The sequence below is a fragment of the Sebastes fasciatus genome, chromosome 8 (assembly GCF_043250625.1).
Source record: "Sebastes fasciatus isolate fSebFas1 chromosome 8, fSebFas1.pri, whole genome shotgun sequence".
In the NCBI taxonomy this organism is placed as follows: domain Eukaryota; kingdom Metazoa; phylum Chordata; class Actinopteri; order Perciformes; family Sebastidae; genus Sebastes; species Sebastes fasciatus.
The window spans coordinates 19,949,975-19,976,067 of NC_133802.1; the positions used below are offsets into that span (position 1 = coordinate 19,949,975).

The window sequence follows — 26,093 nt, forward strand, 5'->3', positions numbered from 1 at the left end:
TCTTGCTGCTTGTAAAGAAAACAAAAGTGCATTAGTATCATTAGTATCAGTAACGAGAGCAGTGCAGAGTGAGAGATGCAATTCGTCATTACTGAAGCAGAGACTAAACTGCACTGGAACTGAAATGATTAGTCGATCGACAGAAAATGAATCGGCATCTATTTTGATAAACAATTAATCATTCAAACATTGCCTCGATCCAGCTTCTCACTTGTGAGGATTTGCTCCTTTGTCTTATGTGACAGTGATGGACCATTGGTTGGATAAAACAAGCTATATGCCACCTTGGGCTTTAGTAAATTGTTACAGGCATTTTTTTTCTATCTTCTTACATCCATAGATGTAATAGAAAATAACAAACTATATAGTCGATTAATAGAGAAACTAATCATTAGCACCAGCCCTAGACTGCACTAACTCCAGATCCAAGATCAGAGAGCAGCTGAACTGCAATTGTATCCTGGAGCTCTGACAAGATGTGACATAAACAATCGCCCCATCCCTGCTACTACTGATACTCATATCCTAATACTCATAACATAATACATATGATATACTATCACTGCCATTTAATAGAACCTCGCCACTAGTTTCTTTAACGCAATCGATTTTTCGGTGGTTGTAACGGTCTCAGTTTTAAAGCTAGAGTGAAGATACTGGTATCATATCAAACTAGAAAACCTAAGGAATCCACTGGTACCAGTCATCCTAGCATATTTTTTTAATACTAAATACAGTACCTGTGAGGGTTTCCGGACAATATTTGTCATTGTTTTGTGTTGTTAATTGATTTCCAATAATAAATATATACATACATTTGCATAAAGCAAGCATATTTGCCCACTCCCATTGTAACTGGCCGTTAATTAGAACTTCAGAGATCAGACATTACTCCCTATTGCAATGTAACTGGTTCATATGTATTATTATCCATTTCCTTTTATAAGTATTTGTTTGTTGCTGGTTGTAGTTATTTATTTTATTAATTTGAATTGTGACAACTTAAACCTATGCAGTTTTCCTGTACTTTCCACAATGTGGCAGACACCCCAGAAGGGACCAGGTCACCCCCTTTAATTTACGACCTGCTGTATTTTGTTGTTAACGTGGCGATTGGCGAACGGCAAAGGAAAACATGCACGCACGGAGGGAGAAACGCCAGTAAATCGGGAGAAAAGGAAACGTCAGTGAATCGGGAGAAGAAGGAGAGAAACTACCTGTACATCTTTTGATGAACACCCTTGGTCAGCGGAATGAGGTTCGGTGAGCCTCCTTTCTTTTGCTACAGGTCCAGAGGCGCTAAGGCGCCGCACCCCCTGAGCCAGACAGCCACAAACAAAAAAAACATTACTACTACTACTACTACTAATAATAATAATAATAAATTATACAAATTGTCAATATTTGTGTGTTTAAAATATGGAATGAACCCAGTAATATGTGTAAAATATGATAGAAAAATCATATGTGCAAAATATATGGTTTTCCTTCACGTCCCCTGACTCCCCTCTGGCTGTCTGTATGTCTGAAGTTCAGCTCTGGGGCGACGGAGAAATCGCCCACAGCAGGTGGGTCTGTGAAGCAGCTTAGCCAATAGCTGATTCAAGCTATGAACGTATAACATTAAATTTAGCCAATCAGCGTCCTCAAATCTAATAAGAGAGGGGCAATTATTTTATCGCCCCAAGCAGGGCTAGACTGGGACAAAAAATCAGCCCTGGCATTTTAGCCCAGACCGGCCCCATCCCCGGCCACTTGTGCTGTGTATACCACGCTTTGTTGAAGGCGGTGTTCGAGGAAATCCCTTCAAATGTGGTTGTTTTGCATAGTTGCCAACCTTGAGACCTCAAAAATAAGGAGGATTTTTTGAGGTCTCAAAAAACGTCAAATAACCACTACACTCCCTTCTTCATCTCTCTCCCTCTCCTCCTCACTGTGGCCGCCCGGCACAGAGCGATTGGGCCAGCCCAGTGTCAATTAAGGAAAAGAAATGGGCCGATTTACCTGTTTTATGGGCCCAAAAAAAAAAAAAAAAGACATACGTCGGCCCACAGGAAAAATGCCCGGTATGCCAGATGGCCGGTCCAGCCCTGGCCCCAAGCAGCCAGCTACTGCTAATGTCAGTACTGCTCTCTGCGGTCTCTACGGCCACCATTTTAACTATTACAATAGTGACCGTGACCACTACTCCAAGACCGAACCCTAACTCGGTAAAATCTCTCCTCCTGGAGCCGTTTCAGAGAAGAAATTTGACGGATAAACTACAGGTGAAGGAGATGGGCCCAGATCAACCCGACCTGGTAATAAAACAGCAGGCTAGTGAAAAAGGGAAGAAGTATATGAGAGGCTTCTGTCGTAGCTGCTACACCAGAAAGACCTGGCTAGCTGGATGCGGGCATGCTAATGCGTTATTTTGCTTTCTGTGCTTGCTCTTTAAAACGATCCAGCATGGACAACAACGGGAGTGAGGGATATGAAGCACCTGTCGGAAAAAGTAAGGAAACTGTCTCTCTGTCAAGCTAGCCCTGCTAGGCCGAGTGAACGTCGCACATCGAAATTGATTGGATGTGGCACAGCCCTACCTAGAACAATTTCCACCGGCCGCCACTGGTACAATCATAGGTGCGAGTTGATTGATTGATTCAAACATTTCTGTTTCATTTGTTTGCGTTGCATGTAGCGTCGTCAAATAATAAGCTGATTCTTTCTTTGTTTAACGGTATTTTGGGTTTGCTAGCTTACTGAAAGTTATTTGATGGGTGATGGTGATGAATCAGTGATTTCTTCAGTGTGATTTCTGCTATTATTGTGTTCAGTCTGTGGATGGTTTGGGGGTTTATCTTAAAGTAGCATGCACCTTTTAACTCTTAAGGGCATTTGCCATTAAGCTTGCATTGTACAAACTCATATCATTAAGAACATAATTTTATTTGTATGTATTTATAGTTGTAATTTAATCACCTTTTGCACTGCTAATTGTATTAATCATATTTAATCATGTGAAACTGTAGATTGTGTTAGTGTCATTTGTATAAATAGTAAATGTATTTTCTTGTATATTTCCTATAGTTTCACAATGCTACGGTGTTGGAAGTGTTTGGTGGCGAGGAGGAAATAAACCGTTGAGCATCAGTTTGGACTCTCTGCGTCTTGCTTACCCAAGCCAAGGGTTGTTACATGTTGTTAAGAGTATTAAATACTTGACAAATCTCCCTTTAAGGTACATTTTTCTCAGAAAAAAATGTGTGATTAATTGCAAATTAGTCACGATTAAATATTTGAATCGATTGACAACCCTAATATATGTATGGGATAATGTATAGCGAGCCAGTCATTGTTGTGAAATAAACCCCGACAGGGTGATGCGGAACTTAGAGGAAGGGTGGACCCCGACGTGAAGCATCACCCTGAAGGGGTTTATTTCACAACAATGACCTGCTAGCTGTATATTATCCCGCTTATTACACGGCTACTTACTTAAGAAATCAATAATTTGATACAAAAATGGTCCGCCAGAGTCCGACATCAGAACTGTGCCCATGGCAACGGCACGTAATAACAGACTGTAGAACGCCATGATTGACCAATCAGAATCGAATATTCAACAAAGCCTGCCTATCTATCTATCTATCGATCTATCGATCTATCGATCTATCGATCTATCGATCTATCGATCTATCGATCTATCTCATATACACATACTATATTTAACAGCTTAGATATAAAATGATTACCTGAGGCTTTGGCCAGCCATTTTGCTCCACATTTTTGAAGTGCTTCCTGGCTGCCTCCATACTCTCGTCATCAATCTTCCTGTAGTAAACCCTGATCAGCTTCTCAGAATAGCAGACTGGGAGAAACATGGACTTCTGTCAAGAATGACAGCAGCATAAATTTTAGAATAATGACATAACTGAGGTTGCCTTACGAAGAAATACACACAAGCTATTGCAACAAAAGAGTAACATTAAAACTGTTATTTAGTTCTGACCTTGTCTTCGAGGATCTCGAATGCTTTGTCAGGTTCTTCCTTTTTGTAGAAACGCATCTCATTAATGGGGTTCTTGTCTGCCATCCCATAGTCCATGATACTGTCCTAAAAGAGAAGGGTGAGAGAGAAGCCTGTTTTTATATTCTCAAGTAAATAATGCCACAACAGAGGTAGGCAACATCTTACAAATAATCAAACAAGGGAAGTACAAATAATTGGACTAAAACCCACCACAACTACAAAGTCCTCTGGTGTCAGCCCGTCCTCCTCAGGGAGGATGGGCTGAGCCAATTCCTCTTTCCAACGGGGAATCATTTCCTTTAGCTGGGAGAGAGGAGAAAAAGATAACGCACAGTAAGAACACGCCCACATTAAGCAGTTACATTTTAAAAACACACAATCAACATCTTTGTTTCTCAGTTTTGGCTCTCTGTCCACACCAAAACAGTGCTTTTCCAGAGAGTATAATCGTAATCTAGATATTTTACTGTGTTTGGGGAAAACAAAGCTTTTGCAAAAAAAAGATGTAAGCTTGCCCAGTTGACAGGTGGCTGTGTGGCAGTAAAATTAAGAAAAAGTTTCTGTTGCCTCTAAGTTTCTCTGTGATCTCTCTTTTTAAATGTCTACATAACTGGTCACACACCACAGGTGTTGTTGTTAACCAGTATTCAAGCTGAATTTGTCAGATAACATTGCAATCATAAAATAAGGATTAACAGCACTGCAGCATGGGGATAATGTTAACATGTAAATAGACAGCACTGACAAAGAAGTTTACTATTCACACACTGACACATTAATGGCATCAAAGCTGCTGCAGGCGCTGGCCTAACCATCAGGAACAACATGGGACACTTTGACATATGGACAGGAGGAGCCAGGGATCGAACACCCAACCCCGCTCTACTCTATCTCCTCCACAGCTGCTCTATAAATCACTACAGAATACTCGTTCCATTGACGACAGTGACAAAAATATGTAAATGGCACCACAAAGACATTACTGCACACCTTGGTGAGGCTTGGGTGAGGCTCCGTTTCACCCAGACACCTGTAGTTCTTTCGAGAAATGATATTCTGCAGAACTTACTTATTCAGCCATACAAAGACACAAACACACACACCTCGGTGAGGCTCATGTCATTGCCTGGATTTTGCCCAGAAACTTATAGAGGTGTCGATTGGTGATGTTTTCTAGAATCTCCCTCGCCTCTTTCAGCTCCGGGTTCTGGTCGATAGAGTGGAGTATTTGTTCAAACACATGATCTACAGGACACACAGAGAAACATAGTGGAAGACAGATGAGTTAGAACAAACCAAAGAAAATGTTACTACATTATTGATAGTATTACACAAATAAATAACTAAACTGAGAGGCATAACTCACAAAATTAAGCAAAATGTGACAAAATTATTTAAATTGTTCTTAAAAAGTGTAGTTTTTTCTAGGGCTGTCAAAGTTAACACGATAACACAAAATTTGTTTTAACGCCACTAATTTCTTTAACGCATTAACTATAACTTAACGCTAATTGTATCAGCTAATAACTAATGCTATTCGATCTTTCGGAGCTTGTAGCGGGTCAGTTTTGTGAAGATACTGGTATCATATGAAACTAGAAAACCTAAGGAAATCATCCATTGGTACCAAACAGGTCATACTAGCTTGGCGCGTCGGAGGTTAAATAACGCTGCAAACTTGCGCTAATGTTTGGCGAGGCAAAACTGTCATGGCCAAAGGGGTCCCTTGACCTCTGACCTCAAGATATGTGGATGAAAATGGGTTCTATGGGTACCCACGAGTCTCCTCTTTACAGACATGCCCACTTTATGATAATCACATGCAGTTTGAGGCAAGTCATAGTCAAGTCAGCCCACCGACACACTGACAGCTGTTGTTGTCTGTTGGGCTGCAGTTTGCCATGTTATGATTTGAGCATACATTTTTTATGCTAAATACAGTACTTGTGAGGGTTTCTGGACAATATTTGTCATTGTTTTGTGTTGTTAATTGATTTACAATAATAAATATATACATACATTTGCATAAAGCAGGCATATTTGTTGATAAGAGTATTAAATACTTGACAAATTTCCTTTTAAGGTTCATTTTAAACAGATAAAAGAATGTGTGATTAATTTGCAATTAACTCTGGACAATCATTGGATTAATTGCGATTAAATAATTTAATTGATTGACAGCCCTAATTTGTTCATATTTATGATTACTCTAAAACTACTACTACTACTTTAACATTCATTTTATCTAAACATGCTTGATAAAAGCTAGCTTAATCTGGAATGTATATTATCACTCATTACATCTTTGTAATTTACAGGACCGCTTGCCATTCATCATTTAATATGTGCATTATCAAAAACAGATGCTTTCAAAATTTCAATTGACCATTTGTTCAACCCAAAAGTCCAATCATAACTAAGCAACCGTAACCAGGCATGGCAAGTTAAGGATTTCTCCCCATGCTGAAGCGATGTGTATGGGGCTATAAGAGCGAGAGATTACTCGGCATCTAGAGTTTGGAGGGTTGTGTCTTTATTTAGCCTTTACAAAACCAAAAACATAAGTGCAAAAGTGTAAGGGATGGATTAAACGATGTGTTTATCTGCTTCAACGTGCCTTTAATCATTCATGTCTGGCTAACTACATATAGACTGACAGCAACATCTACTGTGTAGTATTTCCCCAATTTATTGAATATGTGAATCTAGTTGCTAATGTATCAAAGTTTAGGGTAATGTTGGTAATGCTATTAGATTTGGTGAAGTTCACATGAATTTTACACTCCGACAACTCCCAGCCAATTTCGTTACTCCAGAAAACACACTGGTTAATTAATATCCTAAAATCTTTTTTTTTTTGTGATGTTAGAAGTAAAAACGTACTATTTGAAAATACAATCAATAATGCCTAAACCTAATCCGTGTATTACAAATCCAAATATGTAGCAACAGGGTTATGTTATGATCTTCCAATTTTAGGTTTTCTGGTTGTCCGTCCGTCTGTACATACGTCAAGTCCATTCTTGTGAACGTGATATCTCAGGAACACCTGGAGGGAATTTCTTCAAATTCAAACATCCACTTGGTATCAAGGATGAAATGATTAAATGTTGTTGGTCAAAGGTCACTGTGACCTCACATAACACATTTTTGGCCATAACTCAAGAATTCATATGCTAATTATGACAATTTTACACAAATGTCTAATAGGATAAAATGACATTTTGGACAGGCATGGATGTAAACTGCAACTTGACAGGTTGGTGGAGGCATACAACCTTGAGGCGTTAATTCTAGTTCCTTATCATACTTAACTAGCTCTACACTGCAACACAGGAACAATGCTGTTTCTTTGTTTCTATGTCTTCTACATAGATCATAGTGAAGATTCTGACTTTTTAGAGCGGCGTGAATGAGAGTCCGTAAAGACGATCTTTATCGAGCTCATAGGTCAGAAAAATGATTCATCCATGTGTTCATATTAGTTTATGAATACTTGTGAGCGAGCTAGCTAAGCTGTTATTGTTGTTACTAAATTGCTAAAGTGTACAAGTAAAGCTGGCTTTATGGTTGACTAATGGCTTACGCTTTGATTTATAGTTCCTCAGATCCTCACTAATGCTTTAATATGCTAGCAGTGCGGCGACTGTTGGACACTGTTACGTCAACTGCTGGACCTCAATAGTTGATCTCCTTGCGTGCAGGTAAGTAACTGAGCCATCCAGTACCAAAAATCCTTAGAATAATTCAGAAAATTGTCAGTTGTTTATATCATTGTTTATATAAAAAACAAAAACAACAACAACAAAAAAGAAGCAAACAAACAAAACACGGGTGATAATACTGATGTTTTGACAGTTCAGCATATTTTAAAAGACGGATATGAAGTTTTGTTAAACATGGTACAGATGGTGGTTCATGTATCCTGCCCACTCCTCCCTGTGTCTTAATGTTAAAACACAAGCTCATAGCACACGGTGGTTTCTACAGACCTGTCAGCTTGGTGTAGGCCTCCATGTCACTTATGGCTGTGGAGAGAGTGAACTTCTTCTCCTCTGAGACTTTAATCTCGATGTGCTTGTCTGCTTTTAAAAAGGCCTCTGCGATCCTGAATACAACATATTATCACTTTTATGCATATCATACAAGAGACTGAATTATAAGCAAATGAAATAAGCTACAGCAGACAAAGGTAAATGCTGTTGGAATACCAACGTGGGAAGGGAGGTTACTCACATATGCTGTATGATAGTGTTCACTCTGTGCTGGCAAACTCTTCTGTGGAGACAGTACCTTGTGTGGAACATGTCATACAGATTACCCACCTCCTGTTAAAAGAATTATCTGTATGTTACAACTAATCATGTAAATGCACGGTACATATGTGAGTGAAAAAACTGAATTTCCCCTCAGGGGATCAATGAAGTATGCCTTCTTCTTTCTTCCTCTTCATGTTTTTTTTCTTTCACAAATACACATTCAGATACATGCATGAATTTGTTTTGACATGCACACAAAAGGTGATGTACACTGTACATTTACTACCTCTTAGGGTTTACTACCACAACTTTACTGTTTCCTCTCCGATCTGATCGCTAACACCTCTCTGAGCACAGCCACTGTCACTCTCTCGCTCTTGCTCGACCACACACTCACTATGCATTGAGCTATTAAAGGAACTATGCTACTCATGTAACACAAGTCATCATTCTCAGTCAACATGTTTTTTTCTCCAAGATTCAAGAATTTCCCCGTTTTAAAAGCTGATAAAAAAAAAGACGTAGTAAAGTCGGCACCTTGTCTCTAGTGCAGATCTGCTTCTCCCCGTCCACCTCACACACCCTGACAAACTTTAGGAAGCGGCGATAGTCAAAGTTGTTCTGGATGCCCAGGTAGTAGCAGTCCCTGAGAAGAGACAGAGTGAAGAAATGTGTTAAGAAAATGGGCTTATTACGAAAAACTAATCAAGGCACCCGGGAGAATGCTGCATATTGTTAAAATAATCAGGAGAATATTGTAATTGTTCAGGGGAAATAATACAATGGTGCTCATAATAGCATCAAATAGTGAATTGTTCTATAGTAGCTTTTCAACAAGCCCCACCTGGCAAGGTAGTCAAACTTGTCCACATCAATGCCATTTCTTTTGTTGGCCACGATTTCATAGAGGAAGGACTTCTCTTTTTTACGACCTTTATATGGCCACTGTGGAGATGACAGCACAACAGTGGCATTAGACATTGGCTGCTGTAGCAATGATGATGATACTGATTTCACACAATTCACATGGGCTGTATTAATGCCCAGTACTTCCTGGCCTTGAGCTGCTTTAGTCGGTCTTGCAGTCACCCCTTTGATGAAGTCAGCATCATTGGGCAGCACCTTAAAACCAACAACACAGACTCCCTCCAAAATCTGCACAAACTCTGCCTTATGAAAAGTACACTTTCATGTATTGCAATGTTTTATGGATGTTCATTGTGCTAAGCTTTGATGTTTAAATGATATTGCTGACTATTACAGCAGTAATACTTAATTTCAAGATAGCTTCCATTTCCACTGTACTAGACATGTCATGTTTGATGTCATCCAATTGCATAAAAATAGAAACTAGAACCTAAGGAATCCATTGGTACCAACCAGGTCATACTAGCTTGTAGCGAAAGAGACTTAATAACGCACTACATTTATGGTAAATTTAAAGGGGTAAATAAAGGGGTCCCTTTACCTCTGACCTCAAGATGTGTGAATGAAAATTGGTTCTATGGGTACCCACGAGTCTCTCCTTTACAGACATGCCCAATTTATGTTAATCACATACAGTTTGGGGCAAATCAAAAGGTAAAAAATCGGTTATAATAATCATCCGCTTATAGTGATCATCTTGACCCGGACAGACATGATCACTATTAGCGGTTTCCACTGTATTATTATAAAATATGAATGCTTCATATCCAGGATAATTCACGCACCTGTGAGTAAAGCATACAAACAAGAAACTTTGCACTTATCTGATATGTATGTCAGCACAACAATTATAACAACAGCGATTATAACAACTAGCACTGGGTAGTCATATGAATCGCTTACTTCACTGATGAAGCTAGCGATTCACGGATTAAGTATTATCATTCGCTGAAGGTAAAACAGTCCTGCAACTTCACATAAGTGTTGCACAGTAACGTTACAGCAAATAGGGCTATTAATCAACAGCCAATATTCGAAGCTTGGAGGAGCACTTTAAGCAATCGGTTAGTAGGCAGCAGAGACTTGTGTCATTAAAGTGGCAGTAGGCAGTATGTTTTTTGCATCTTTGGGCAAAAATTCCATAATAACCTTTCAGCATATTGTAATTCAAGTGTTCTGAGAGAAAACTAGATTTCTGTGTGACAGGCAAGAATAATGCAAGAATAATAAATTTTTCAGGCATAATTCATTTATTTAGAGAAAAGCTAATTTCTTTGTTTTCTCAGTTAGTACTGTATTATTTTCAGGACATGTCATTTAATTTTTGGATGTAAACATGCATCAATACTGGTCACTGTAGAGACTATGCAGCACATATGCTGTGAACCAGAAAGAGGAATAATGCAGATAGGTGATGCAGATCCTTTGTGTGTGGGTTGATTGTGCGTTGATCTGTTGGTAATGCCTCGGGGTTCCAGTAGGGGGATCGCGCTCCTCTTCCTCACTCAATACAGAGACGAGTGAAGGGAAGAGCTGCGTGTGTGATTCATTCATCCTTCTCTCTCACTATTTCCCCTGTTTAAGGTAAATAACGTCCACAAAACACTATAACGTTGTAAATACATGTTATTAAGAATCCGTTACACGTTGTTGTTGTTCATTGTAGAGGAAAAGTGCACATTTTGTACTCTGTATTGTGTTTTAAAGTTTCTAGCTAACGCTGTTGCTATATAAGCTAGCTGCTGGATGCATCGTGGTCCCGTCTGTTTACTTTGTCGTCGGCATTTAAGCTAGGTTGTTACGTTCATATATGTGTATGCAGTTGTTGATTTTATAACATTTAAAGGTGAATTCATGTGTCTAAAAAAGTTAAAAAGCTAAAAGTTTAAATACAACTCAATACAGAGACGAGTGAAGGGAAGAGCTGCGTGTGTGATTCATTCATCCTTCTCTCTCACTATTTCCCCTGTTTAAGGGGCACAACATTTGGAGGCACCGCTGAGATGTTTAGCTTGAGGATCATCACTGAGCTACAAGTGGAATCCTCTGGTTGATCATCTCCTCAAACAACCCAGGCATCGGAGAAAGGAGTTGGCAAAGCGGTCGAGGTGATCTTCAGACAAACATCGGCGACTTGTATCCTGAAGTGAGCAAAGTGACCACTAGGGAGCAGCAAAGGGCCAATTGAGTCAGATAAACCCTCCTTTCACTACTTCTGCCCGCTCCTTTGATAAAATGGAGTCTGAATTCGAGAAGCTAGAGCTGGAGATTAAAGGAGCATTATATAAACTGACTGTTGAACAACTGATTAAAGTGTGCAATGGACTTCAGATTTCTGGACCAGGAAAGGAACATGTGACTGGTAAAACACGCAGTCAATTAATTTCACACGTCATGAGGTACCTTGAACGGGTGCAATTGGATGATCGAGAGGATGAAGGTTTGTCAGAACTTCTTAACATTCAAGACATAATAGACAAAACCCAAATGGCAACAAACCTAACTGAGAGTGAAATTTTGCAACAAACTGACAGACAGGAAAACCTCCAGAAAGAGGTAGAGGAGCTAAGACTGTCATTACAAGAAAAAGAGAATGAAATGCATGACCTCATGAACATAAGCATGAACCCCCCTGCCAGTTCCAGCACTCCAGCAAAGAACATGGTGCTAGCATCCCCTAACAGCTCTATGTGGCGCAAAGATTTCAAGATGGCAGGCCAAATAGGAGAGCCAGGACAAAAAGATAAGCTAACCTTTTCCAGTCTGGCCAGACAAATTGAAAATGGGCTCAATAAGGGCTACCCAGAGTCAGAGATCATTGATGCTGTAATCCGCGCCATCACACCAGACCTTCAGTTACGAAGTTACCTTGAGGGGAAGGAAAAACTTACGCTGCCCGCTCTCCGCCGAATTCTCAGGTCTCATTACCAGGAGAGAGGTGCCACTGAGTTATATAAACACCTCACTTCTGAGGTCCAGAGCAGTAAAGAGACACCTCAAAATTTCCTGATAAGGGCAATGGACATGAGACAGAAAATTCTGTTTGCTTCTCAGGAAGATGAGTCAAACTTAAAATATGACCCAGCACTAGTCCAGAGTCTATTCATGCATACTGTCCTGACTGGCCTACAGAATGACAATATCAAAAGTGATCTGCAGCCTTACCTCCTGCAGACAAACACCTCAGATGAGCTGCTGCTGGAGAAACTGAACATTGCATGCACCAATGAAAAGGAGAGACAAGACAAAAAGAAACATGCTGCCCCATCACGAGCAACAAATGTGAATACAGTCCAGGCCAGTGAAGTTCCAGTGGAAAAGAAAAGCACCACCCAGCAAAACACAGCCACGTCACTTCCTCCTGATCTGCTGACCGAAATCAAAGAAATTCGCTCTGACATGGTGCTGTTGAAAGATCTGAGAGCTGAAATCTCCCAAATCAGGGAAACCATCCAGAGGTCCACACCTGCGCCCCCACAGTATCCCCCACCAAGCAGAGAACCAGCTAATATGTCTGCCCCATATCCAGTGTTTTCACCCCCACAACCCTCACCTTATAAAGCTGAGTCAAATGCCATGCCAGTGTACCACCAGCAGCCACCAGCAGCAGCGCAGGAGTACCGACCAGCATTCAGACCTGCGCAGATGAGGGAAACAGCTCAGTTCCAACAAAGGTTTGCACCACAGCGGAATTACCAAGCACCACGCCCCCGTCCTAGATGTTATGCTTGTATTCAAGCAGGCGAAGATTACTGTCAGCATTGCTTTAGATGTGGAAGCAGTGAACATTTCAGGGCAGGTTGCAAGGCACAGAGGGTAGTGGAACCCACTAGAAGGAGCCCTTTAAACTAAGGGAGGTTGCTTCCACGGGACATGGAGCAACCGGCAACATGGATAAGTCCCAACGTTGTGCAAGTTGCAAAGAAGAAAAAGACAGTGAGGAGCTAAAATGTTGCTCAATTTGTAAAACCACACTGTACTGCTCAAAAGACTGTCAGGAAACCCACTGGCCTGCACACAAAAGACATTGTAAGCCATATACATGTTCAAGTATTAAGAAACAGGCAACACGGTCATCTGAGAAACCCAAGGGCAAGGAAAATAGTGCCCCAGAGAAAATACCTACTGTAAGGGAGTTAGTAGGGAAGAAGTGCCTCATCAGGTGTTTCCTGCACAAACTCAAAACTCAGGCACTTTGGGATACAGGTTCACAAGTTTGTGCTATAGATGAGGTATTTAAAGGGAGACACTTACCTGATGTGCCGCTAAGGGATGTAGCTGAACTTGTTGACCCTCTTGACCCTTTACAACTTGAAGCAGCCAACGGGACAGACATGCCATACAGTGGTTGGCTCGAAGTGTCCTTTAAACTTGCTGCTAATGATGATGAGTTGCTAATACCCATGCTAGTGCTAAAAGGCAGCCAACAACAATGTCCTATTATTGGCTTTAATGTCATTGAACGTCTTGTGCTGGACAGTCTGCAAAACCAGACAAAACATGGAGTCAAAGAGAAGCTTGTGAAGGCAGTAAAAATGGCTTTTCCTCATCTAAAGAAAAACAAAGCAAAGACCTTTATTAATGCTGTGAGTGTAGGACAGATGTGTGACCATAATGTAAGAACAGCAAATGAGAGGGTGAGTGTGCCTAAACGTAGCTCCGTTCAAATTGAGTGTCGAGTACAGGCCCCAGCTTTCAAAGAGGATAAGACTCTGATTTTCGAGCCTCATGAAAACCCACAGTGGCCTGAAGGATTAGAGTTTTGTGATACTCTTGTGTCAGTGAAGGCAGGCATGGCCCCAAAAATCATTGTTAGTGTGCAAAACCCTACGAGTCATGACATTACGCTGTCAGGAAGGATTGTTATTGGGACTGTACAATCAGTCAGCTCAGTATATCCTGCAAATATATTTAAAACAGACCACCTACCTACTGCGTCCATTCACCATGTCAAAGCCCAGAGCTCCAGTGAAAGTGCTCCTGTCCACGAACAGTGGGATCCTCCTGTTGATTTGGCTCACCTTGATGAACACCAGAGACCAATAGTCAGCCAGATGTTAAGAGAAGAGTCAGAGTCATTCTCCAGGTCTGATGACGAGATAGGCTGTGTGAAAAACCTGCAAATGAACATTTCACTAAAAGATGTTGAGCCAGTGTCAAGAAAATATCTCTCTGTTCCAAAACCCTTATACAAAGAGATGAAAGACTACTTACAGGACTTGATAGCACAAGGGTGGGTTGAAAAGTCTACATCTTCCTACTCCTCTCCAGTCGTCTGTGTGAGAAAAAAGGATGGCACTCTCCGCTTATGTATCGACTACAGGGAGCTTAACAGGAAAACTCACCCAGATCGCCACCCCATCCCCAGAGTACAGGACATTATGGACAACCTGGGAGGGAACACCCTCTTCTCACTGCTGGACCAGGGCAAGGCATACCACCAGGGGTTCATGACCGAGGACAGTAAGCATCTCACAGCTTTTGTGACCCCCTGGGGCCTGTATGAGTGGGTCCGAATTCCATTTGGGCTTATGAATGCACCTGCAGCATTCCAGCGCTGCATGGAAGAGTGCTTGGACGGCTTAAGGGATGAAATATGTGTGCCATATCTTGATGATGTTCTTGTGTTTAGCAGAACATTTGAGGATCATGTCAGTGATGTCAGAAGGGTGCTGCAACGACTGAGAGGGCATGGGATAAAACTAAAGCCCAGAAAGTGTGACCTGTTTAAAGCAGAAGTACGGTACCTTGGAAGAATTGTGTCTGCTGAGGGGAACCGGGTGGACCCTGCCGATACTGCTGCTGTCAGGGCCCTGAAAAACAAACATCCAGGTACTGTTGGTGAGATAAGAGCAATCTTGGGACTATTAAGTTATTACCGGCAGTATATCAAAGATTTTTCACGTATTGCCAGCCCCTTGTATGACCTGTTTAAAGCACCTGTAGAAACCGAAACACTGAACAACAAAAAGAGGAAGTGGCAAACAAAACGAAACAGCAGAGGAGTTCCATCCAACACACCCATTAAGTGGACTGACATGCACCAGTCAATCTTGGAACAGTTGATAGACTGTCTCACTCAGCCTCCTGTTCTAGGCTTCCCAGAGTTTTCACAGCCATTCATCATCCATACTGATGCTTCCAACCAGGGACTAGGTGCTGTATTGTACCAAAGGCAGAATGAAAAGCTTCGTGTGATTGCTTATGGCTCCCGAACTTTAACTACAGCGGAGAAAAACTACCATCTACATTCAGGAAAGTTGGAGTTCCTAGCCCTCAAGTGGGCGGTCACAGAAAAATTTCGTGATTACCTGTACTATGCACCATTCTTCACCGTCTACAGTGACAACAACCCACTTACCTATGTACTGTCCACTGCCAAACTGAATGCAACAGGGTGTCGATGGGTAGCAGAACTGGCAGATTTCCACTTCACAATCAAATACCGTCCGGGTAAGGAAAACATTGACGCAGACAGTCTGTCCAGAATGCCTTTAGATATGGAAATATTCATGAAAGAGTGTTCAGAGGAAATATCACAGGATGTGATTGGAGCAGCTACACAGGCAGTGGAAAGTCAGGATGAATCCAGTGCATTATGGTCCATGGGTGTCTCAGTACAATGTGCAGCAATAGCTACAGACACGCCCCTCATTCCACTAACAGCAGGACAAATCAAACATGACCAAAGGAATGACCCCACTGTCGGACCAGTGATTCAGTTCAAACTTGCAGAAAAACGACCATCAGGTCCAGAACTCAAACAACTCAGTTCACAGATCTTATGTCTCCTTAGAGAGTGGGATAAGTTGGAGATTTCTGAGGGTGGAGTGTTGTTCAGGAAAACTGCAAGCAGAAAACAACTGGTGCTTCCAGAAGCACACAAAACTACAGTGTTAAAAGAACTTCACGATGAAATGGGTCATCAGGGTGTAGAAAGGACTACATCCCTGGTACGGGACCGGTTTTACTGGCCGTATATGCAACGGGAGATCGAGGATTATGTCATGAGAAGATGTGTGTGCCTCAAGCACAAGAAGCCAAGCCATGGGACAAGAGCACCACTGACGAACATTGTAACCACTCAACCGTTTGAACTTGTTTCAGTTGATTTCTTGCACCTTGACAAGTGTAAGGGCGGTTAAGAGTATATTCTTGTAATCATTGACCATTTTACACGTTTTGCCCAGGCTTACGCCACAACTTCCAAATCAGGCAAAACAGCTGCAGACAAGATCTTTAACGACTATGCACTGAAATTTGGCTTCCCAACAAGAATACACCATGATCAGGGTGGCGAATTTGAAAACCAACTGTTCGCTCAACTGAAAAAGTACTGTGGAGTTGCTGGGTCGAGAACCACTCCCTACCACCCCCAAGGGAACGGACAGGTAGAGCGGTTTAACCGAACACTGCTCCAGATGTTAAAGACCCTCACAGAGAGACAAAAGACTAACTGGAAAGACTCACTAAACAAACTGATTTACGCGTACAATTGTACTCGCAGTGAAGTGACTGGTTTTTCACCTTTTAACTTGTTGTATGGGCGCTCTCCACGGTTGCCAGTTGATATGTTGTTCAACTTGACCTCAGAACAAGGAGACAGTAATCATCATAACTACATGGAAAAGTGGAAGCAGGGCATGGAAGAAGCGTACGAGATCACAAGACAAAATGCTCACAAAGCTGCCATGAGAAGCAAGAGACACTATGACAGTAAGGTGAAAAGCTCAGTGCTACAGCCTGGTGATCGTGTTTTAATCAGGAACATGACACCTCGTGGTGGTCCAGGAAAACTGAGAAACCACTGGGAGGATACCATCCACACAGTTGTGCGTCAAGTGAGTGAAGATATCCCTGTTTATGAACTCAGACCTGAGAAAGGAAAAGGTAGATCAAGGATTTTACATCGTAATCTTCTCCTCCCATGTGACCACTTGCCACTGGAAACCCCAGTACAGCCACGCACAAAGAAGAAAAGTGTGGAGAGAAATGAGGAAGCGGAGCAGTCAGAGGAAGAGGAAGATGATGAGTATCATCTTGTGACACTTGAGCAGCAATCCAAGACATGCACACCTGAGACAGTGAATCCTGTGTGCACTAGTACACCTGTGGAGATTGAATGCAGACACCCTGAGGAAAACATAGCACCTGAACCAGAGAAAGAACAAGAAACACCAAACCAAATGGAGCACTTATTGGCGAGAGAGAATAGTTATGTGGAGGACCTACCTGTGGAGGATGCTGTTCCAAGTGATCCCAGCAGTGAGGAGCGTCAGCGGCCTAGACGACAACACAGGCGGCCCAAGTTCTTCACATATGATAAGCTTGGCTCACCTGCATGCTACAACCTGAGGACAACACCTTGGCATACAAACTTTAAAGTGCCATGGACACTCACTGTGCCGCCATACCACTTCCAGCAGTGCTATTGACATGGAAGGTAGAAACATTGCACACCACTGGACTGAGTAAATGCACATACATTACACTCAAAGAAAGAAAAAAAGGGACTGTTCAACACATAATTCACATTCAAATGGACTGTTGAACATGAGGAACTTTTGACAGTGGATACACTCAATATACACATTTACATGACACTGTTGCAGTCTATCATATCACACTCATGGACCTGTATTAAAGGAGAGTGTAGTTGACTTGGACATGCTGCACAAATAGAACTGTTAACAAGGCGGCAATGGACTGTGTCGAAACAATGCGTAATAAAGGAGGTCAAACAAATGACCAAAAGAGAAAAAGATGGACACTGAACGACACTGGGTATTTACCCATGTCTGAAGGAATGTATGAAAAGAGTTCCAGTCTGTAAAACTGCAAAACTGCACTATACAAGATAAAATGTAGCAGGATTGTTAGTCTGAAGTGGTACTAGGGAGATATTTTGATGGTATGCACTTCAACCCCTGTATTTGCACTGAAGGTCAAAGGTTAGCATGTTGAGGACAACATCTGTTTTGAGGGGGAGTATGTGACAGGCAAGAATAATGCAAGAATAATAAATTTTTCAGGCATAATTCATTTATTTAGAGAAAAGCTAATTTCTTTGTTGTCTCAGTTATTACTGTATTATTTTCAGGACATGTCATTTAATTTTTGGATGTAAACATGTATCAATACTGGTCACTGTAGAGACTATGCAGCACATATGCTGTGAACCAGAAAGAGGAATAATGCAGATAGGTGATGCAGATCCTTTGTGTGTGGGTTGATTGTGCGTTGATCTGTTGGTAATGCCTCGGGGTTCCAGTAGGGGGATCGCGCTCCTCTTCCTCACTCAATACAGAGACGAGTGAAGGGAAGAGCTGCGTGTGTGATTCATTCATCCTTCTCTCTCACTATTTCCCCTGTTTAAGGTAAATAACGTCCACAAAACACTATAACGTTGTAAATACATGTTATTAAGAATCCGTTACACGTTGTTGTTGTTCATTGTAGAGGAAAAGTGCACATTTTGTACTCTGTATTGTGTTTTAAAGTTTCTAGCTAACGCTGTTGCTATATAAGCTAGCTGCTGGATGCATCGTGGTCCCGTCTGTTTACTTTGTCGTCGGCATTTAAGCTAGGTTGTTACGTTCATATATGTGTATGCAGTTGTTGATTTTATAACATTTAAAGGTGAATTCATGTGTCTAAAAAAGTTAAAAAGCTAAAAGTTTAAATACAACTCAATACAGAGACGAGTGAAGGGAAGAGCTGCGTGTGTGATTCATTCATCCTTCTCTCTCACTATTTCCCCTGTTTAAGGGGCACAACATCTGCACCTCCTCATGGCTCTGTTTTCAGGCTTTAGAAAATCTAGCCCGTTATGGGAGACTTCGACCAATCACAGGTCATTTCAGAGAGAGAGCGTTCCTATTGGCTGTGCTCCGGTCATGTGACCGGTACTAGCAGTTCTTCAAGCCATCTCAACCTGATCTCAACATGGCTGCTGGGTCACAAACTTTCTCATTTTACAGCTAAACCGTGCACTACAAGATGATTCTGAACACATTTGAGGCGAGAAATAGGCATTAACGTAACATATTGATTCATATTTGATCAGCGCTGCCTAGTTTGACCGTTGGTTGTAGTTCGCGAGTGATTGACAGCTGGCTCTCATAGACAGCAGATGGACAGCAGATCTCAGGTCAGCTCTGACTGCTTGTTTTCCTCCGGTCTATGAAATCTTGCAGATCCCGTTGGGAGCACCGGAGGACACAGAGGCACATGATTTTTTTCAGGTTACCTGTTTCATGTACTACTGTCAGGATATGGTGACCGTTTTATAAAAATAACTTTTTTTATATGTTTTTATATGTTTGCTCCAATCTGCCTACTTCAGCTTTAATGTCCAGTACTTCCTGGCCTTGATCTCTTTTAGGCAGTCCTGCAATCATCTCTTTGATGAAGTTAGTGTCCTTGGGCAGCTTCAGGCGATTGTTCTTCATCTCGACCTCCAGGCCATTACTTTTCACCATGTGGTCAAACATCTCTTTAGAGGCTTCCTCATGCTGTAAGATACACCGAATCAATAATATATTAATACAAGAATTTAAAATGAAAAAACAATGCCTCACTGCTCAAGTAGAAAGAGCCCATCTCTACAGGATAAACAGAATGTGAATGCTTGTCTTATGTCTCACATTTGCTAGACACAACAGAGACTCCCTCCAAAATCTGCACAAACTCTGCCTTATGAAAAGTACACTTTCATGTATTGCAATGTTTTGTGCATGTTCATTGTGCTAAGCTTTGATGTTTAAATATTATTGCTGACTATTACAGCAGTAATACTTAATGTCAAGATAGCTTCCATTTCCACTGTACTAGACATGTCATGTTTGATGTCATCTAATTACATAAACAATTATGGTTTTGGGAAACCTACTCTGGCACAACCATAGACTGTATATGATATGTCCAAACTTGGGTATACGCACATCTGTTAACAGAGGAGTAACTTTAAGGTTCGCCCAAGACTACCCTGATGCCTGTACGACCTGGTCTGGAGCAGTTTATGTTAGAGATAACAGATCAACGCGTATAAAAGCACCGCCTACTGACAAATCAATTCTCATGGAAAATTGCATTGATCCCGGACGCTATTTGATCTTTCAGAGCTTGTAACAGGCTCAGTTTTGTGAAGATACTGTCATCATATGAAACTAGAACCTAAGGAATCCATTGGTACCAACCATGTCATACTAGCTTGTCGCGAAAGAGACTAAATTTACGCTAAATGTACGCTAAATTTTGGTGAAAAAAAACGGTCATGGCCATTTTCAAAGGGATCCTTTGACCTCTGACCTCAAGATATGTGAATGAAAATGGGTTCTATGGGTACCCACGAGTCTCCCCTTTACAGACATGCCCACTTTATGTTAATCACATACAGTTTGGGGCAAATCAAAAAGCAAAAAATCGGTTATAATAATCATCCGCTTATAGTGATCAATTTGACCCAAACAGACGTGATCACTACTAGCAGTTTCCACTGTATTATTTTAAAATATGAACGCTACATATCCAGGATAATTCACACACCTGTGAATAAAGCATACAAACAAGAAGCTTTGCACTTACCTGATATGTAGATGTCAGCACAACAATTATAACAACAACGATTATAACAACTAGCACTGGGTAGTCATATGAATCGCTTGCTTCACTGATGAAGCTAGTAATTCACGGATTAAGTATTATCATTCGCTGAAGGTAAAACAGTCCTGCAACTTCACATAAGTGTTGCACAGTAACGTTACAGCAAATAGGGCTATCAATCAACAGCGAATATTCGAAGCTTGGAGGAGCACTTTAAACTCTCGGATAGTAGGCAGCAGAGACTTGTTTCACTAAAGCAGCTCCTGGTTGTGTTTTTTATACATGGTTCATTTTTGTGGTTGGTTATTATGTCACACATTACAGACAACAGAAGTAATCATTTCTTACCGTCCACTTTTCCATTTTTTCACCCAGTGCACCTGGTGGACGTTCTGCTTTGGGGATGAACTGCTGATCAAACAGATGGGAAAAGGGCCCATGTCCTAAATATGGAGAAATAAATATAAGTTAACCTAATGATGATTGTGTGTAAAGTGAACTAACGTAAACGGTGAAGTGAGCTATTTGTAGATCTAGTATTTCTTAGCAGGCCTGTTTTGTTTGTTTGCTGTTAATGTAAATTCAACATTCCCTCCTGTTTATTTGTTGTTTTGATGAACTTGGGATGAGGTACATTTTCACAGCATTATTTTCATCAATACAACAATATACCAGTAGTCGTGCCATACTCAGCTCTGCCCACTATAGATGAAACCATTGAGTGTCTATTTTGTTAGTAGTGATCGAGTGAAGGAGCGAGTCACTTTTTTTTTTCATCAAATCTGAATGATCTGTTGAGTTTTAACTGGTAGTAGCTCACAGCTAACAGTAGTTAAACGTACATTTTTATATGAACATACGAATAATTGCATAACCCTTAAAACATATAAAAATGTCATAGTGAAAAGGTGTGTATCACTCACCCAAGTCATGGCAAAGACCAGCAATCTGCACACAAAGGATGTCCCTTTCCATGATTTTGAGTTCCGGCTGCCTTGTTTTCAGAGTTTTTGCAAGCTCTCCTGCTATGTATGCCACCCTTTACACCACATACAGCACACAACAACAACAACAAAAACTCATTACACAATTACCACACAACTATCCTTCTGCAAAACTGGAAATATGAACTTTTATTATATCTATACTACGGTATGCAGTGTGTTTACTTTGGTTCTATTGATTTTATTAGGTGATTTACGACAAACCAGTCTTTGCTGAATTTTGGTATTGATTACCTTAAAACATAAACTATCTGATAACATATGGACATACCTAATTGAGTGTTCAAAGCGGTTATGGGATGCTCCAGGGTACACCAAGTAGGCCCCTCCAAGCTGCTTGATGTTTCGTAGTCTCTGGAACTGAGGTGTGTCAATGATTTTGATGAGAAGTGGGTGTAACTCCACCGAGCCGTGGATGGGATCATTAAACAACTAGCAGAAGATAGAACCAAAACACAGTTCAATTATGACCCAAAAGAGAACCAGTAAAACCAGCTCCAGTTCTCCTGAGGGCTGTGCGAGCTAGTTAGAGGATTAAAGTATGAAAATATTTGGGCCCAGTGAGCCCAAACACGAAGCCAAAGCTTCAAAGGAATGGCTTAAAACACGCCGACAGGATCATTGAGCACCTGATAGAACAAACATTGGACACACCTATTTATCTCAAAAGGAGTACCAGTAAAAAAAAACGCTCCCAGTTCTCCTGGTTAGTGAACTAGTTTTTCTTCATTTCATACTGCAATCTGTCTCACCTTCATTTTCCATACCTCCCACGTCTCATCATCTTTTGCTACTCAACAATAGACAGTAAACATACATAATCTGGACTTTGGGGTTGTGTAGGATCTTTCACTAACCCTGGCATCTTCCACACTCCTTTGTTGTTTATTCCACAAGCTCTGCAGCTTTCCTCTGTTTAGTCTCCCTTATCTCTCCAGCCCTGAAAATGTAGTGTGATTAAACACAATATATATGTGTATATCTTTTTTATGGCAGTAAGGGTGTCAACTTTATAAAGATGCTCCGAGATGGCTGCCAACATGCTTTCCTGAGAGCTTCGGCTTGAGACAATCCATCAAATATCATCACAGAAGTGTTTTGACAAGGACTTGAAATGATCATGGACTCCTTCAACAAAAGACTAGATGGGGTCTTAAAGGAGCTATGTGACCTCAGATCAAGTCTACAATAAACCCAAAAGGATGTGGATGAGTTAAAATCACTTTCTGACAACTTGTCAGTTCAATGTAAAAAGCTGAATGACATCAAAACAGTTGGCTCAAGTCTTAACAACATGAATGGCAAAGCTGATTACTTGGAAAATCAGTCTTGTCGTAACTATTTGATCTTTGAAGGAATTCCGGAGACTGGCCATGAGAAGTGGTCTGACTCTGAAGAAAAGATCAGAAAAGTCATCTCTGAAAAGCTGAAACTTGGCCATAAGCTTATAAAACTGAAGCATGCCCACCGCTCTGGCAAACCACCTGGCGAAGGAGGAAAACCAAGACCTATAGTGGTTAAGTTCCTCAGATATAAAGACAGGCTTGCTGTACTGGAGAAAGTGAAATTTCTGTAAAGGCACAAACATTTTTGTTAATGAAGACTACTCTGAATCTGTTCGACAGAAATGCAAGGAATTGATCCCAGCGATGACAGAGGCCAGAAAAAGAGGGGACGTTGCTCATCTGAGATATGATAAACTGATTACTCATCATCCCTCTAAAACACCTAAGGAATAGGGAAGTGATTCCCCTTCAGTTTAGATTGAAGGCAAGAAACCATTTCCACACACTTTTTTTGTCTTAAACAGTTACCTAAAATTATTACATGAGTCAGGAAAACAATTGTTCAAAATTCCAAAAGCCCAAGGGTTCAGGTAATCACTTTTCTCTTTGTAGAAAAGGGCTTCATTTCAAATGTACACCTGTTCCTAAAATGACATCTTGTATTTGAGCGTCATGGATCTGTGATAATTGTGCACCAGTGTTTCCTTTTTATGCATTTAATGATGATGAATTTAAATAATTTCAGCTATTGACTATTTGACAACAACATTCTTCAAACCTGTACATTTGTCTTTAAGGCCAGATATGAGGATGCAGATTTACCTCATTGTTTTAGATATTATTTTGTTAATAACTCTCAATTCCATAATTACCTAACCAGACAGGCTGAGAATTTTCATCATCCTTTGTATAAAAGATCCCATGGTCAGGTTTAATTGATTCCAGAAATATGGCAATTACTCCTGCTTCTTTGTATTTTTTCTTTGTTTGAACTTTACTCCTACATTTTACACTCTATATTTGTATATGTGAAATGATTTGAACAATAATATTTAAAATATGTTAGTGATTTTGTATGGTAATATTTTACCTATTGTATGCCCTTTGGGTGTGTTTTTTATATAAGCCATTATAGGTTTCTACCACACCCTCACACATATTTTTACATTCCTTATATGTGAAATGTGTTCTACTGTTCTTTTAGACACCGATCAGCCAAAACATTAGGACAGCATGGGCACCCTGACCGGTCTGCGGCTGCGCAGCCCCATACACAACAAACTGCGATGCACTGTGTGTTCTGACACCTTTCAATCGTAACCAGCATTAACTTTTCAGCAATTTGTACAGTAGCTCTTCTATTGGATCGGACAACACAGGCCAGCCTTTGCTCCCCACGTGCATCAGTGAGCCTTGGCCGCCGATGACCCTGTCGCCGGTTCACCGGTTTTCCTTCCTTGGACCACTTTTGGTAGGTCCTGACCACTGCAGACTGGGAACAGCCCACAAGAGCTGCAGTTTTGGAGAGGCTCTGACCCAGTTGTCTAGCCATCACAATTTGGCCCTTGTCAAAGTCGCTCACATCCTTACGCTTGCCATGTTATGGCTGATCGGTGGTATGTGTGAAACAAATAAACATAAACACAAACATATTTATATATTAAACATGATATGTATTACCTTGCTTTCGTCCTCACTGTCCCACTCCATTGACATCATCGTCTTTAACGTTTTGATGCAGTCAGAGCTTGTATCTGCGTCTATAGTTACACGGATAATGTTGTTGGGTTCGAAAATACCTGGCTTTAATGTCTTCACCACGCCTATCAGATTTGTCCCTGCCCACAGAATGAAAATATTTAGGGAGTGATTAGATGACAATAACATTTCACAGCAATGGCTGTGTAGCTTCCAGCTTCCAGTCATTAGTAATGTTTCCAGTTTTTTCATCCTCTCTCCAAAGTGTGCAACATAAGCACATTTTGATACAAAATAGCAATAATACGACGAGCATTTGTTTGATTATATATTGAGCAGTAATTTGCATTGTCATTTCCATCCTGAGAGACTCTTTGCCGGTTGGAGACGTGTAACAATGGTAACCCGTCCCAACAAGCTCTCCAGTTACACCCGTGATATTTAAACAAACAATCTGTTGACAAGGAAATAAAAGTCTCTTGTCTACGAGACCAGTCTCTTGAGAGAGCTCCAGCCAGCTCATACCGGGTCTCTGAGCGACAGAGAGAGACAGACTGTGACACCTTAATTAAGAAGCAACTTTATAGGGCTTATTAAAATGCAGCAACAAAAATATCAAGTGAAGATAAACTCATATTTATTTTTAATATAATTGAATTACTGCTGTGGATATTGTTTTGTTAGAACTGACAATGAGATGTGTCAAGATGAAATAGATTATAATGAGCAAAACTTTTCGTGTAAATTACTGATAAAAGAAATGCAAGAAAAAACAGGTAAATAAGCAGTTGGGCATGGGGTCTAATTTAGAAGTATAAAGTAACAAAGTAATAAAGTATGTTGTGCCCTGAAAAAGGGGACTATTAATAATGAAACTCTTGACACGATGCTTCCTCTCTGGCAGCGTCATAGAGAATCTTTAATTTCCTTAAACAATATTTACAGTTACATAAATTCTTTTAATTTATAATGCTTTGCATTTATGTGCATTTTCATTTTAACACTGGGTCAAATTAACAATATTATTTTCTTCTTTTGCTTAACATTCCTTTAGATAAACAAACAAATTAACAAATTCACATCTGTCACTTTTTCTCGAGCAGGATCAATTCAATATAACAGGTGAAGAATTCCTACAAACAAGTCTATAAATCAATAAACATGAATTATCTGAGCAAAAGGAATTAAACAAAAATATCCTATAAGACACAAATTTCTTTGAATTTCCTCTTTGTCTTAAACAATTACCACACTCAATTCAATTCAATAAAATGTATTTTTGTATAGCGTCAAATCATAACAG

General features: G+C 40.6%; 1 protein-coding gene across 1 annotated transcript; it reads right to left on the reverse strand.

Moving 5' to 3' along the window:
• On the reverse strand, positions 1–24,863 carry LOC141772784 (deoxynucleoside triphosphate triphosphohydrolase SAMHD1-like). The gene is made up of 14 exons (XM_074644191.1): positions 24,773–24,863; positions 22,078–22,238; positions 21,726–21,841; positions 21,151–21,245; positions 19,560–19,712; positions 9,116–9,216; positions 8,809–8,917; positions 8,249–8,340; positions 8,005–8,120; positions 5,116–5,257; positions 4,223–4,309; positions 3,992–4,096; positions 3,735–3,869; positions 1–1,316 (listed from the first exon to the last, which is right to left on the reverse strand). The coding sequence occupies exons 1-10, from the start codon at positions 24,809–24,811 to the stop codon at positions 5,127–5,129; spliced, it is 1,113 nt and encodes a 370-aa protein (XP_074500292.1). The 5' UTR covers positions 24,812–24,863; the 3' UTR covers positions 1–1,316; positions 3,735–3,869; positions 3,992–4,096; positions 4,223–4,309; positions 5,116–5,126.
• Between the last annotated feature and the right edge of the window lie 1,230 nt (positions 24,864–26,093).